At 38.6% G+C, this 14,204-nt stretch overlaps 1 protein-coding gene across 1 annotated transcript in view; it reads left to right on the plus strand.

Annotated features, from left to right (window-relative positions):
* The first annotated feature begins 778 nt into the window (after positions 1 to 778).
* The window catches only part of MEP1A (meprin A subunit alpha), a 38,051-nt gene continuing 24,625 nt past the window's right edge, over positions 779 to 14,204 (plus strand). Inside the window, exons 1-7 of the mRNA XM_065885969.1 lie at positions 779 to 847; positions 933 to 957; positions 1,051 to 1,101; positions 4,968 to 5,008; positions 5,516 to 5,591; positions 10,915 to 11,032; positions 13,522 to 13,697. Coding sequence (XP_065742041.1) covers positions 779 to 847; positions 933 to 957; positions 1,051 to 1,101; positions 4,968 to 5,008; positions 5,516 to 5,591; positions 10,915 to 11,032; positions 13,522 to 13,697 — 556 coding nt within the window. The remainder of the gene's footprint in view (positions 848 to 932; positions 958 to 1,050; positions 1,102 to 4,967; positions 5,009 to 5,515; positions 5,592 to 10,914; positions 11,033 to 13,521; positions 13,698 to 14,204) is intronic.

The raw sequence follows: 14,204 nt of genomic DNA on the forward strand, positions 1-14,204 counted from the left end.
GAAAGTTAGGAGGTTGGGATTTACATATACACATTACTATATATAAAATAGATAACAAACAAGGGCCTACTGTATAGCATAGGGTCTATACTCAATATTTTGTAATAACCTATATCGGAAAAGAATCTAAAAAATATATATATATGTGTGTAACTGAATCACTGTGCTGTACACTTGAAACTAACATGACATTGTAAATCAACTATACTTCAATTAAAAATTAAAAAAAGATTTTTATTAGAATAACATTGAATATATAGACTAATATCAAAATAATGACCATCTTTATTATACTGTCTTCCCATCAATGAATATCTCATATATATAAATATACATGTATATGTGTGTATGTATAGATAGCTCTTTTATTTTTTGTTGATTGCTTTATAACATTTACATATAACTCTAGTTCATTTTTATTAGATTTACGTAATTTAGATCATTTTATAGATTATTTTTATTTCTATTGTGAAATGGCTCTTTTACCTACTATATTGTGTGAACAGTTATTGCTAGTGTACAGGAATGTCATTTATTTTTATATGCTTATCTCAATATTAACTTTTTCAAACTTTTCCCTGGTCTCTGGAACCTGAGCTTTTCTGTTAAACTTAGTATCTGTCCTCAAATGGGGCAAAGACATTTTCTTTGACGACTTCAGTGCTTCAGAAAATGCTACAGAACATATGTAAGGGTCAAAGTTTCTAATATAACAGCCAGAGCAAGGTCCAAGTACTTATCACAAGGTGTCTTTGCTAAAATCTGTTCACTTGCAAAAATGATTTGGACGAGATCTGCTTGCATTCTCTCTTTCATCTTGTTTTTTGCCCACATAGCAGCTGTATCGGTAAGTAGGTTCTGTTCTTCACGGTATTTAGAAATATTCATTGTAGTATATGTTATCCATTCACTGTATCTTTATTTCTTTTCAGATTAAGCATCTTTCTAAAGGAAATGGTAAGAACTAATTGAAATGTATAGAGTGTTTTCTGAACTTCCTCTCTTTTGTTCAGCAATACCGGTAACAATATTTTCCCCCACTTTTAACAGTACATGATGGAGAGTTTGATGAACAGAAGGATATTTCAGAAATCAATTTAGGTGGGTGTAATTTCTGCCATCATTAATGCCTTTAAATAATTTAAAATCCTGTGATAGAATTGCTGAAAATCTCTTAACCTTCGTAGTATGGTATTGGGTAACTTTAGGAGAGAACTGTTCATTCGTGCCGCATTAGAATTTGCAGAGTTTCTGAAAATGGAAATGTGGAAGGAGAATAATGGTTAGACTAAATTTTCTAGAACTAGTGAGTGCTCAGCGGATCTAGAAATACATAACAAGATTTTTGTTGGTAAAAAATTTACTCTTCCAGTTTTCATTTTGAAAAAAGAAAAAAGAAGGGAAAATGGATGATTATTTTGCTTGCTAAAGAAAAATGTAAGGAATATGCCTTTGGTTATATTTAGTGGGGAAAAAACCCCAGTTCCTTTACTGGCCCATCATATTCACTAACAACTGTTTGCTTGGGACTTGGAGAAGAGTGTAAAGCGTCTCTGTTTTGACATCTTGCTCACAAAAACATTCCTTGAAGAAATCCATTGGTCTCATCCATTACTGAGAGGAGAGAGATGCCAAGAAATCGTCTCTCTTTTCTCTCTCGTCCTGTCTCTAAAATGGGGGAGAAGCCGCGACATTCTGGGTATCTTTGGTTAGAATTGGTGGGAAACAGAGGTTCCATATTCATGATCATAAGTACCTTATAGTTTACAAAAGATTTCGTATCCAATTGCATATTTATTTGTCAAATTCTGTAATGGGGGGCTTCCCTGGTGGCGCAGTGGTTGAGAGTACACCTACCGATGCAGGGGACACGGGTTCGTGCCCCGGTCCAGGAAGATCCCACATGCCGCGGAGCGGCTGAGCCCGTGAGCCATGGCCGCTGAGCCTGCGCGTCCGGAGCCGGTGCTCCACAACGGGAGAGGCCACAGCAGTGAGAGGCCCGTGTACCGCAAAAAAAAAAAAAAAAAAAAAAAAACTGTAATGGGGTGAGAGCTATTTTCATTTTGCAGGAAGGAACAGGAGGCTCCTTTGGGTCAAGTTGACTCACCCAAGACCACAGATGGCAGTGGTAGAGCTCACCTCCAGGTCTTTTGACTCATAGCTTAATAGCTCAGTCCTATATGAAGAATGTAAAACTAAAAAATCCCATACCTTGGGCTTCCCTGGTGGCGCAGTGGTTGAGAGTCCGCCTGCCGATGCAGGGGACACGGGTTCGTGCCCCGGTCTGGGAGGATCCCGCGTGCCGCGGAGCGGCTGGGCCCGTGAGCCATGGCCGCTGAGCCTGCGCGTCCGGAGCCTGTCCTCCGCAATGGGAGAGGCCACAACGGTGAGAGGCCCGCGTAACGCATAAAAAAAAAAAAAAAAAAAAAAAAAAAAAAAATCCCATACCTTAGGGGTAAATTCCTCTGGCTTTGTCCCATTTACAGGGAAGCCAGTCTAGGTGATATTTAGTTGGAAAACCTTGAGAATGATTGCAGGGACAAAGTAGAAATCACTTAGGAAAGTAAATGGGTGAATGGGTCTCAAGACTTCAGAGCCAGGCATCAAGCCATCTCTCTTTAAAGTCAGTCAGTCAAGGTGTCTGTAATTCAGAGGATCTGCTGTATCTTAAAGGTCCCGAGGCAGGAAAGCCTTGAGATTTTAGAGCAGTGCTTCTCAAACTTTAGCATCAGAATCCCCCAGAGGATTCAACACCAATGAGATTAGATTTATTTCCCACCTATTAAGCCTGCTCTAAACCATCAAGGCTTTCCTGCCCCAGGATGTTTCTATTTGCTGTTGCCTCTGCCTTCAATTCCCTTCCTTCACTCCCCACTCCACTAGATTTCTGCTTAAATGCCACCTCCTCAGGCAGGCCTTCCCTGACCACCATTTATGAATATCAACCCGCCTTCACCTCAGTACTCTTTTCCTTCTTACTCTGTTTTATGGGTTTTTTTTTTTTCAATTATGCTTTTCACCATCAGCCATACTTTACATTTATTTATTTATTTGTATCCCCTTCCTCTCCAATCAAGAATGTCATCTCCCCGAGTGCTTTGTTTTGTTCTCCACTATATCCCCAGCATCTAGAACAAGGCATAGGACACATTAAGTACTTAATAAGTGTATGCTTCATGAACAAACTGGGTAGTGAACAGGCTGGGGCTTGCTTTCAATGGATCTGTACTTCTTGGTGAAATTCTCCTTCTGCACTCTCTCACTCCTCTGTGACCCCATCCATGCTGACCAGCCCTGGGGGCCAAGGTCCCAGTAGGCTTCTTCACGTTGCTCTGGAAGAGCTCTTCCCTCATCCAGGCCAGGGGTCAAGAAATGCATAATTTTGCCCAGGACCGGCCTAGGCAAGAGTATGGATGGACCAGCCCATAGTAGCCCTACGGAAAAGGCAATTCGAGACCTGGGTCCTGCTGCCTGTGGGGCAGTGGCATCACTGCCGTTTTGTTGTTTAATTATGCTGTTATATGACTAGGTTAAGGTCCTGAGGTTAAGTAAATCTAGGAAATATGGGCATGAGGGAGGGAGTGATTCAGGGACAGCCTTAGTTAGTCATTAACAAGCACAACCAGGAAGCCTCATCATAATAACACCTCCACGGTGTCATTACAGAGCCTGAACCCAGCTCCTGAATGAGCTGTAAGCTTTGCCAAATGAGACCCCTGTTTCCATGTGAAGTTGTGGTGATTATCCTCTAGTTTGATTTTCCAGCTGTAAATCAGGGGCTGTTCTCAGAATGAAGTATGATCTGATGATTCTGTCTGAAGTAGTCTGTGTTTTCAAGGGAAGGATGCTTGTCAAACTTTAGGGCTGTAATAAGAAGTGACATTCTTTTAAATGCCCTTAGTTTTCCCACCAGGATCTTCCCTTTTAAGGATCTTACTTTCAGAAACACTCTGAGTCCAATGCCATCAGGGAGAAAGTATATTCTGCTAAGGTCCTGACAGCAGATGTTTGGAGCCATGGTTTTGAATGGATCTACCCATATTTGCCAGGTCTTCTTTATTATCAGGGCAGTACCCTGAGCTTAGCTTTGGAGGGCACCATTGTTTTTTCATGGGGAAGAGCAAAATCAACCCATTTAGCTAGGGTGGGGAAGAAGGATAGTACAATAGCAGAAAGGACCCTGGACGGGAAGTGGGAAATTCTATAGCTCACTCAGCTGCTGACCACCTGGTACCTCATTTCCTGTCTCAGGAAGTCCCATTTCGACCTCCAAAGTGTGAGAGTTTTGAAGTCAATGAAGTCAATGACCAAAAAGATTCCTTCTAACTTGTCTCTTACTTTTAAGATTCTTGGATAAGATTTCTTTTCTATTTTCATTGACGTATAGTTGATTTACACCATAATATTAGTTTCAGGTGTAAAACAGAGTGATTCGATATTTTCAAAGATATACTCCATTTACAGTTATTATAAAATATTGACTATATTCTCTGTGCTGTATAATATATCCTAGTAGCTTATTTATTTTGTACATAGTAGTTTGTACCTCTTAATCTTCTACCCCTATCTTGCCCTTCCCAACCCCCTTCCCTATTGCCACTGGTAACCACTACTTTGTTCTCTATATCTATTTCTGTTTTGTTTCACTTGTTTGTTTTATATTTTAGATTCCACATATAAGTGATAGCATAGAGTACTTGTCTTTCTCTGTCTGACTTATTTCACTAAGCATAATGCCCTCTAGGTTTCTTGTTCCAAAAATGATAATAGAGAATGTGACAATATCTGATATTTATTGGCTATTTACGTTTGTTCAATTAGAAGAAATTTTTGCATTGTTTCAAAAGAGTTTCACCACATAAAGATTAACAACTAAAGACTTACAATATAAAAGATTCATTTTATTTTGAGAGATCCCTTTTAGTAATTCTCATTCAAATGTTTCTTTTTTTTAAATCCATGTCTAGCTGCAGGCTTGGACCTCTTTCAGGGGGACATTTTTCTACAGGTGAGTACCTGCTAGGAACACAATAACATTCCCCCCAGGACTGGCTGTGTCATAGGATGGTGAGCTTCTGCTCTGTGTCCAGCCACTGAGATGAAAGAATCTCATCTATAATGTGTACCCACAAAGACTTCCACTGCGGTTGCTGGTAAACAAAAACAGACAAAAACATTAGCGAACAGTACAGAAGAGTCTATAATTATTAAACTGCTTGTCCATCCAATTTTCCTAATAAGTGAAGCATGAGAGAGAAGGAAATCCACCACCATATTGAAAGTGGCTATTTCAGTTTTGAGGAATTTGTAGGTCACCTTTATTTGGTTCTTAAAAATTTCTCTGGAATTTTCTAAAATGTCTATAATGAACTTCTATTGACTTTACAATATAATCAGAAGATAAGTTGACTAAACTGTTTGAATTGTGTGACAGATTGTTAGTGGTGTGAGAGTTTAGAGAAGGGGGAAGCCAAGGAGACCAGCTGTCCAGTCACCTTTGCCTTTGTCTCTGCAGAATTCCAGAAATGGCCTGAGAGACCCCAACGCCAGGTGGAAGTTCCCCATCCCTTACATCCTGGCCGACAATCTGGGTAATATTAATTGTTCTTCATTAGGTGTTTTGAGTTGAATTCTTCTGTCTCACCTCTCCTCCTGATCATCAGCTTCAGACTTGGGGTAACTACCAACGTATAAAAGGGTTTCTAAGCTCTGACAGTTCTTTACCTCACGGTATGAGAGGCATGACATTACATCTGAACCCATGCTGCTTAACCAGTCTGAGATACAGAGTATCAAATAACGATTTTGAAAATGCAGGACCCACTAACATGTTAATCAGACCAAGAGCAACACAAAGAACAAAAATGAAATATAATTTGACGTCACAGCAATGAAAAATGTGCACTTGTAATAACAGTTTGTTTAGGTTGAATCTAAATATGGTACCAGGATACTAGTTTCAACATGTTGATTTCTTCCCTTTCTGTTGCAAGACAAACATGTCACCCTTTCGAGAAATAGAAAAGACTATATTTCATTGTCCTTGTTCCTCTGTATTAAAATTTTCTATTCTTTCCTCTCTCTTAACATAAAGGACTGAAATCAGTTGCATTTTGTTCATTGTTGAAAATAGTAATTGGTGGAAATAAATACATATTAGAAGCCACACGTGGACACTGGCCGACATCAAGCAGCTGACTGACAGCTCAGCAGCCACCACGAAGCAGTGCCTGTCTGGGAGGCCCATCCTCTGTGGATGGGGAAGATTCAACAGGAGAGGGGAAGCTAGGACAATGTTGCTCAGTCTTAATGAGCTGCTGTGCTGCTCCCCTTCTCAGGAGACATAGATCATGTTTCAAGAATTTTCCATCACTCTTTATCAGTGCTGCCTCCCATGCCTTTTCTGGAGAAAAGCTACATAGTAACAAGTGCTGTTTTTCTCAGTTATTTTACGGAAAATTGAGCTGAGTTGTTTTTCTCCAGTGCACTTGGAAATTCAAGGAGCATCCCTATTTACTGGGACATGATTTAAGAAACATTAATTTTAAAATGGATTTTCTTCCCCATGACGATTTTTCTTCCTCTTTGTCTCACCTTTGCCACCACCTTCCCATTAAGACATAGACATACTTACTGAATCTCTTACGTGCCAGATTCAGATACTCAAGGTGTGTCCCCTGGTCACACCTTGAGTAGCAAGGTCTCCTTAACTGCAAGGTAGGCGACAGATGAATAGACAGCAAAACTGAAGACAGGTGGCCTGAAATAAGGTAGCAGCTGTGAGGATAGAGTGGTGGCTCTCAAGTAGCATCCCATGAGAATCACCTTCAAGTTAAAAAAGGAGTTCAGGTGCCTGGGCTCATACCATTGCGAAAAGCAAAACATTCTAATTAGAGTTTGACATTTGTATAAATTCCTTTATTAAAGTTAAATTTATGTAGCGTGAAATACACAAACCAGGCTTTTGAGAAATGCATAGACTTATGCAACCCACACTTCCAATACTCTAGAAAGTTCCCCTGTGCTCTTTTCCATCCAATCCCACCTCCACTCCCCAAGAGACAACACCATTCTAATTTTTTCCCCTGTAGATTAGTTTTACCTGATTTACAACTGATTTGCAGATAACTGGAATCTCATAGTATGTCCTCTTTTGTATCTGGTTTATTTTGCTTACCATGTTTAAATGTTTCTGTATTGTGGTGGGCCAGTAGTTAATTCTTTTTCATTACTCATTAGTATTCCTTTGTCTGAATATATTGCAACTGTTTATCCATTTTTCTGTTGATGGATGTGGGGCTGTTTCAAGTTTGGAGTCTATTGTGAAGAAAGCTGCTGTGATCATTCTTGTACAAGTCTGCGGGGATATGTGTTTTTTTATTTATCTCGGGTAAATGTCTAGGAATAGCATTGCTTGATCCTATGGTAAATATATGTTTAACTTTATAGGATAATGGCAAACAATCTTGCAAATTGGCTGTGACGTTTTTCATTCTCACCAGCAATGTCTGTGTCCCATTTGGTCCACCTTATCACTATCATAGGTGGAGTTAATCTTTTTAATTGTTGCCGTTCTAGTGGTTGTGAAATGGTATCTCACAGTGATTTTAAGTTGAGTTTCCCTAATGACTAATAATATTTAGCACATTTTCATGCGCTATTGACTATTTATGTATCTTCTTTTATGAATGTCTGTCCAACTCTTTCATGATTTTAAAAATTATATTGTTGGTCTTTTCATTATTTGTAGAACTTTATATATTACAGATAAATTATGTCAGGTATATATGATGAATATTTTCTCCCAGTCTGTGACTTGCCTTCTTTTTTAAAAGCAGTGTATTGATTTTCTTAATCCTTTCAAAGAACCAACTTTTGACTTGTTAATTTTCTCTTGCTTCTCTACTCTTTATTTTCTTGCTTTCTGCTCGTGTCTTTATGATTTCCTTTCTTCTACTTTTTTCAGGTTTAATTTGCCCTTTCTTTTTTACATTTAAGGTGGAAATTTGTATCATATTTTTAAGTCTTCATTTTCCTAATAAAATACAATGCTATAATATGACATCTAAAGCTATAAATTTTATTTGAAGCACTGTTTTTACTACTTTCCTCATATTTTGATATGTTGTATCTTTATTCAAATTTAGTTTAGATATTTTCTAATTTCAGTTGTGATTTTTTAAAACCAGGGGTCAATTAAAAGTGTGTTTAAAATTTTCCAAATATTTGTAATTTTTCTAGATATTCTATTATTGATTTCAAGTTTATTTTTTTGAGGTCAGAGAACCAGTTCCCTAAGATTTCAGTCTTTTGAAATTTACTGAGATATGTTTTGTGATCTACTTTATGATCTAGCTTGGTGATATTCCATGTGCACTTGAAAAGAACCTGTATTCTACAGTTTTAGGTCATATTAGCCTATCAGTGTCAAATAGGTCAAGGTGATTGTTGGTGTTGTTCAAATATTTATATGTGTATATTTATAAATATTTATATTAAGCCGTGCTCTCATATACAAAGTTGTGTCAATGGGAATCTTAACCAATGAAATTTCCTTCTTTCAAGATAAACCCTCCTTCAGTTTCTGCCCATTTTAGGCATTTTCCAGTGCCTGAAGAGTTTCCTTTCAGAGAGTTTCCTTTCTTAATTTTTCCTAAATTTAATAATTGTTACCTGTGGGAGGGTTAGTCAGATTCAACTTCCTCTCCTATTATCAGAATGAAAAACTCTCTCAAAGGATTCTTTTTTAAAAAAAATTATTTATTTTTATTGAAGTATAGTTGATTTACAATGTTGTGTTAGTTTCAGTTGTACAGAAAAGCGATTTCATTTTATATATATATGTAAAAAGCATCTTTTCCAGATTCTTTTCCCATATAGGTTATTACAAAATATTAAGTATAGTTCCCTGTGCTATACAGTAGGTCCTTGTTGTTTATCTTTTTTTTTTTTTTAAAGTAAAGGGTTTTTTTATTATGTGTAACACAAAGTGTTTATCTATTTTTATTTATAGTAGTGTGTATATGCTACTCCCAAATTCTGAATTTATTCCTTCCCCCCACTTTTCCCCTCTCAAAGGATCCTTAAACCAAATATAGTTAGCTTTCCTATGCTAATCCTCCAATATGTAGTCATTGGTATCTGAAATGAACTCTTCTCATATTATTTGATCCAGGGATAAAAAGGACTAGTGGTTTTCAAAACTAACATGATGGTTCAAGACAGATCCATGTAAAACCTACCATGTCAGGGCAGAGTAAAGAACTGGGAACTAGGAAACAATGAGGCAAAAGATAAGGTCCTTTCTCTCAAGGAGTTAACAGTGTCCTAAGGAGAGGAAACCACCTACGTAAAGACAACACACAAAACATCAAGTGTGGTTTTCAGAGGATGTGCACTCAGGGTTGGCTTTATGGTGAAGAAGGAGACTTCAAGTGGGCTTTATTTCCACTTTCTTCTTTTGAATGATGTCAGGACAGTTTTTACAAAATTATTACAGAGTTGCTTAATTCCCCTTTCACAACCTACTCAGATGTAGGGAAGGCAGAAGAGATGTGATTTTTAAATCAAACACTCTCAGTGTTTCCACTATTTGTCTTGAAGATAACAAAAGCAACACAATATTATAGAAAGTGTGACTTTCATTATAATCAAACTTTTTTCCTTATACTTTTGTAACAACCAAGCTGTCTTAGGTACATATCTTCAAATTATAGATGTGTCTCAGTAAGAATAGGTAAAAGTCCGTGAACATTGTCCAATAGTTTTAATGCAAGCTCTTGCTGTTGTTGTGTGTGCTGTTTCCACAACTAATTTACTAATTATTCCAATGACTTTCTTTACTGACCTTAATATGATTTTATGACATCTGAGTGGTGGAGTCTCCAACTCAGTAGTTTATTAAATAAGGGACAGAAAAATATGAGATAAGTATGGGGTAAACTGCCAAGAATTAGAAACTCTTTGAGAGAATGCTGAAAATCAAATGTACAAGAATATAATTTAATTTTATAGAACTTAGCTTAAGTTGTAACTTAGAGACCTACCTCCAACAAGTTGATGGGATTAAAAACCACACACACACACACACACACACACACACACACACACACACGGTAAGAAACAATCTCCTTTCCTTTGGAGTATCTTTCTCCCCCACCCATCCTTGTCTTATGCAATACCAAGGTATGTACACGTGCAGATTAGGCAAAAGGAATGATATTTGATCTCTGGTCATTGATCCACAAAGGTTACTAATAGGCATCTATAGGTCCATAAGGCTTCTGCTGCTTTGGTTCCAAACTTGGGTTACAGAAATCTTTTCTAAGGCTGCCTGCAGAGCTGCCTATCTAGGCTTGCCATCTATTGGGGGTCCTACAGGGAAGCAGCATAAATATTACACATACTTCTTATGCTTTCAGGAGCCATAAACCTCTGTAAGCTCTGCTCTCTTCCTCTAGCAAGAGGGGGTGACTTTTTAGATTGGGGGAAGGAATCCCTTTCCCAATACTCTCCAAAGTACTTTATCCAGAAGACAGAAGTGGCTTGAATCACTTCTGTCTTGTGCTCTGCCATGCGGGTCTCCTGAGGGAAGGTACTCAGAACTTCTGCTTAAATGGGGGATAATGAAAGGGAGAAAGTGGGAAAGTTATGATTTTGTTCAGCCACACATACGTAAGTGTATTCTTATTTTGTAGATATATATACATTATGTATTTAACATATGCACTTAGTGTTTATATCCACAAATAATTTGTCAGTTTTAGTTTTCAAGGGATCTATTTACTATAAAAAAAATCTGTCATGGACCCCAGTGGATTTCATGTGGTGGTATGATTTTCTATGTTTATAGGTCATATATATATTATCCAAGAGCTAGCTAAGGCTCATTGATATTTTTATTGATTTCTGCAGCACTGAATGCCAAAGGAGCTATTCTCTATGCCTTTGAAATGTTCCGCCTCAAGTCCTGTGTGGATTTCAAGCCCTATGAAGGAGAGAGCTCATACATCATCTTTCAGAAGTTTGATGGGTTAGTATGAAATTTTACAGAGTGTGAAAATCACACATCCTTTGATTATAAAAAGTGACGCATCTCTTTCAAAGGCTAAAAGAAGAAATTGGAAAGAAACTAAAAGAAAAATCAAATCTTTCACTGTGAATTTTTTTAAGTGGCATCACATTTTTAATGAGCTCTGTAGAGAATGAATTGTTTGGAAACCTCAGGGAACCAGGGAGACTCATCTCAGTTCTTTTCCTGGGTTAAGGTTATGCTTTAAATTACAGTCCTTTTTTTTTTTTTTTTTTCCTGGTACTCGGGCCTCTCACTGTTGTGGCCTCTCCTGTTGCGGAGCACAGGCTTCGGACGCGCAGGCTCAGCGGCCATGGCTCACGGGCTCAGCCGCTCCGCGGCATGTGGGATCCTCCCGGACCGGGGCATGAACCCGCGTCCGCTGCATCGGCAGGCGGACTCCCAACCACTGCGCCACCAGGGAAGCCCCCTTTTTTTTGTTTTGTCAGGTTTATTAAAGTATAAAATGCATCCTTTTGATGGCTCTGTTTTAAATTATAGTACTCTGATGGCTGGACCTCTTTGAAAAGTTCTAGATGTAGATTTGCTTTTCAGAGTTACTTATTTCTAAGAAGAAATAAATGGTATATCAAGAAAGAAGACCTTTTTCTTCAGCGGTGTGTATATGAACCAGTCTGAGCTAGATGAAGTTGGGAAGCAAAGCCACCATCTGCCGTGACTCTGTAGGTCTGTGTCTTCAAGACCCAGCTGGAGGTATCTCTTCACACTGCAGTTCCCAACATGGCCTCTAGGTGTTGCCTGGATTTCGTTGTCTAGTTCTGAAGGTGGGGATTTTGTTAATCATGGATGGGTAACAGACGTAAAGAAGGAAGTTAGCACATGCTTTAGCTTCTCAAGAAGAGTCTTAGACCTCAAAAGGTGTAGGCTTGGCAAGTAGGGGTGGTGGAGTAATAACAAGTGAATAGTTCTAGTATGCTATGGTGACCACAGAAGCAGGACATAGTGTGAAGTGAAGATTCAGGCAGAGCCAAGCTGAGTGGCAGAGAGATGAAGAAAGGAGAAGGATGGAGAGGTAGAGGAAAGGGAAGGACAAATGGGAGGTGGAAATAGAGGGAAAACCCGAATTTGGGGGACTCTTATTGCCTGTGGTCGGGAGATGTCTCTATTACACTTAAGTTAGGGGAGAGGAAAAGGGAGGAAGAGGGTCCAGGAAAGGGGCTGGCCCAAAGCACCCCAAACCCTTCAGGATCCTGGTCCTCTGAAGCTGGAGGTTAACTGGGCTCTTTCAGAAGGACAAGGTCAAAGATTTACAGAGTGGTGGAGTTACGGTATTTTGCAACTTACACCTTTCCTTTGGGGAGGGATGTTTAAAAAAAGATAAATAATAAATGCTTCCTCTGGATTGTGGATAATTTGCAGAGTAAACTCTGAATTGGTAAGAAAATGCTACCGTCAGGCAAGGTGATAATGGTGATGCTTGCACAACTCAGTACATTAACTAAAGATCATTGAATTGTACACTTAAGATTGGTGAATTTTATGGTATGTAAATTATACCTTAATAAAGTTGTTAGAAAATAACTAAGGTCTATCTTTGAGTAGAAATCAAGCCTATTAGAATTTGAACTTATATGATGCTAGCAATCTTGGGAAAACAGTGGCAGGTAATTTAATGTGATTGTCACCAAGGACCTCACAATTCACTGGTAGCATTTAAACTATCGTCAGATCTCTTATTCTGTTGAGCGTTGGTTAAGGTATAGATCCTTGTTGAGGTGGAAAATCAGATGTACGAGAAAAGACAAAAATAATTGGGAAAAAGAGGGAAAGAGGCTGCACACGAGGAATCTAGAGTATCTGCTAGCAGTTCCTGAGTCCACTATTTTCTGAGGGAATTTATGGGTCCTTCTTGCCTGGAGCCCTTCAGACATAAGTTAGGCCACCTGCTGTGTGCTGTCACAATGCTGCAGATTGGGTAATACCCCAAGAAATGAACTTGATTAACTTGCATTTTTAATGAGGTTCTTTTTTATGATCATAAAATATATGCCTGCTCATTATAGGATATTTGAAAAGTCATGAAAATGTAAAGGAGAAGACGTAAATCAACCACAGCCACTGCTCAGAGACGGCTTTGTGGTATAAAAGCAATAGTGTTGTTCTTTGGAATGCCCCATGGGTTTGTGAAGGTGAAGAAAAATGCCTATTTTTACTTCTTTTTACCTGATGCATTATTAGGATTGATTTGCCTTTGAGTATGTAGGCATACTTTTATAATGGCCTATCACTTTTAAAGCCTGCATAATAGTCTCTCCAGGGAATGTTGCTTTTTTCACCAGTGCCCTATGTTGATGAGAATGCTATTAATAGTTTCTTTTTGAAATCAAACCTAAATTTCTTCAAACCTAACCTAATTTGTGTTTTGGAATCCTATGAATTACAGCTGCTTAAGAATTCTCTAGAAGAAAATTTCTTTCTTCTCTTTAAAGGTGCTGGTCTGCGGTTGGCGACCAACACGTAGGACAGAACCTTTCCATTGGCCAGGGATGCGACTATAAGGCCATCATTGAACACGAGATCCTGCATGCTCTGGGGTTCTACCATGAGCAGTCAAGGACGGACCGGGATGATTATGTGAACATCTGGTGGGATGAAATTCTTCCAGGTGTGTATGAACCCAAGGTGCTATTATCATTATCACTTGCTCAGCCCAACCCTGGGATGACCAGGCCAAACCTACGTATGAATGGGAGCTTCAATTTCTCCAGGAGGAACACAAAATATGACCTCTCCTGTAGGCTGTGCTCATCTGATCACAACTGATCCCATATAAGTGTCTCAGGGAAAGGCGAATGGTGGTTAACTAAATGTAGGGTTAACTGATAATCAAAAGCTCTTGCTTTGTTTCTGTGTTTTTGTTGAAAATCTAAAATTCTATTCTCCTGTCTTAGTGAGTAAAATGAATTAGGTCCCTGAGGATGTCAGGGTCCTTTTTCTGCATGTGAAATCTTGTGTAGAAAACTACATGAGGTTTAGGTGACTGTATGATAATCCTAAGACATACTCCAGAATTTTTTTTGGTGCTTTACCAAATCAACAATAGGTGTTTAAAAACAGAACAGCTACAGCAAAAAAACAAAACAAAACCACCTTTTATCTGAATTTGCACTCC

Source organism: Phocoena phocoena, chromosome 10 (assembly GCF_963924675.1).
Source record: "Phocoena phocoena chromosome 10, mPhoPho1.1, whole genome shotgun sequence".
Taxonomy (NCBI): Eukaryota; Metazoa; Chordata; class Mammalia; order Artiodactyla; family Phocoenidae; genus Phocoena; species Phocoena phocoena.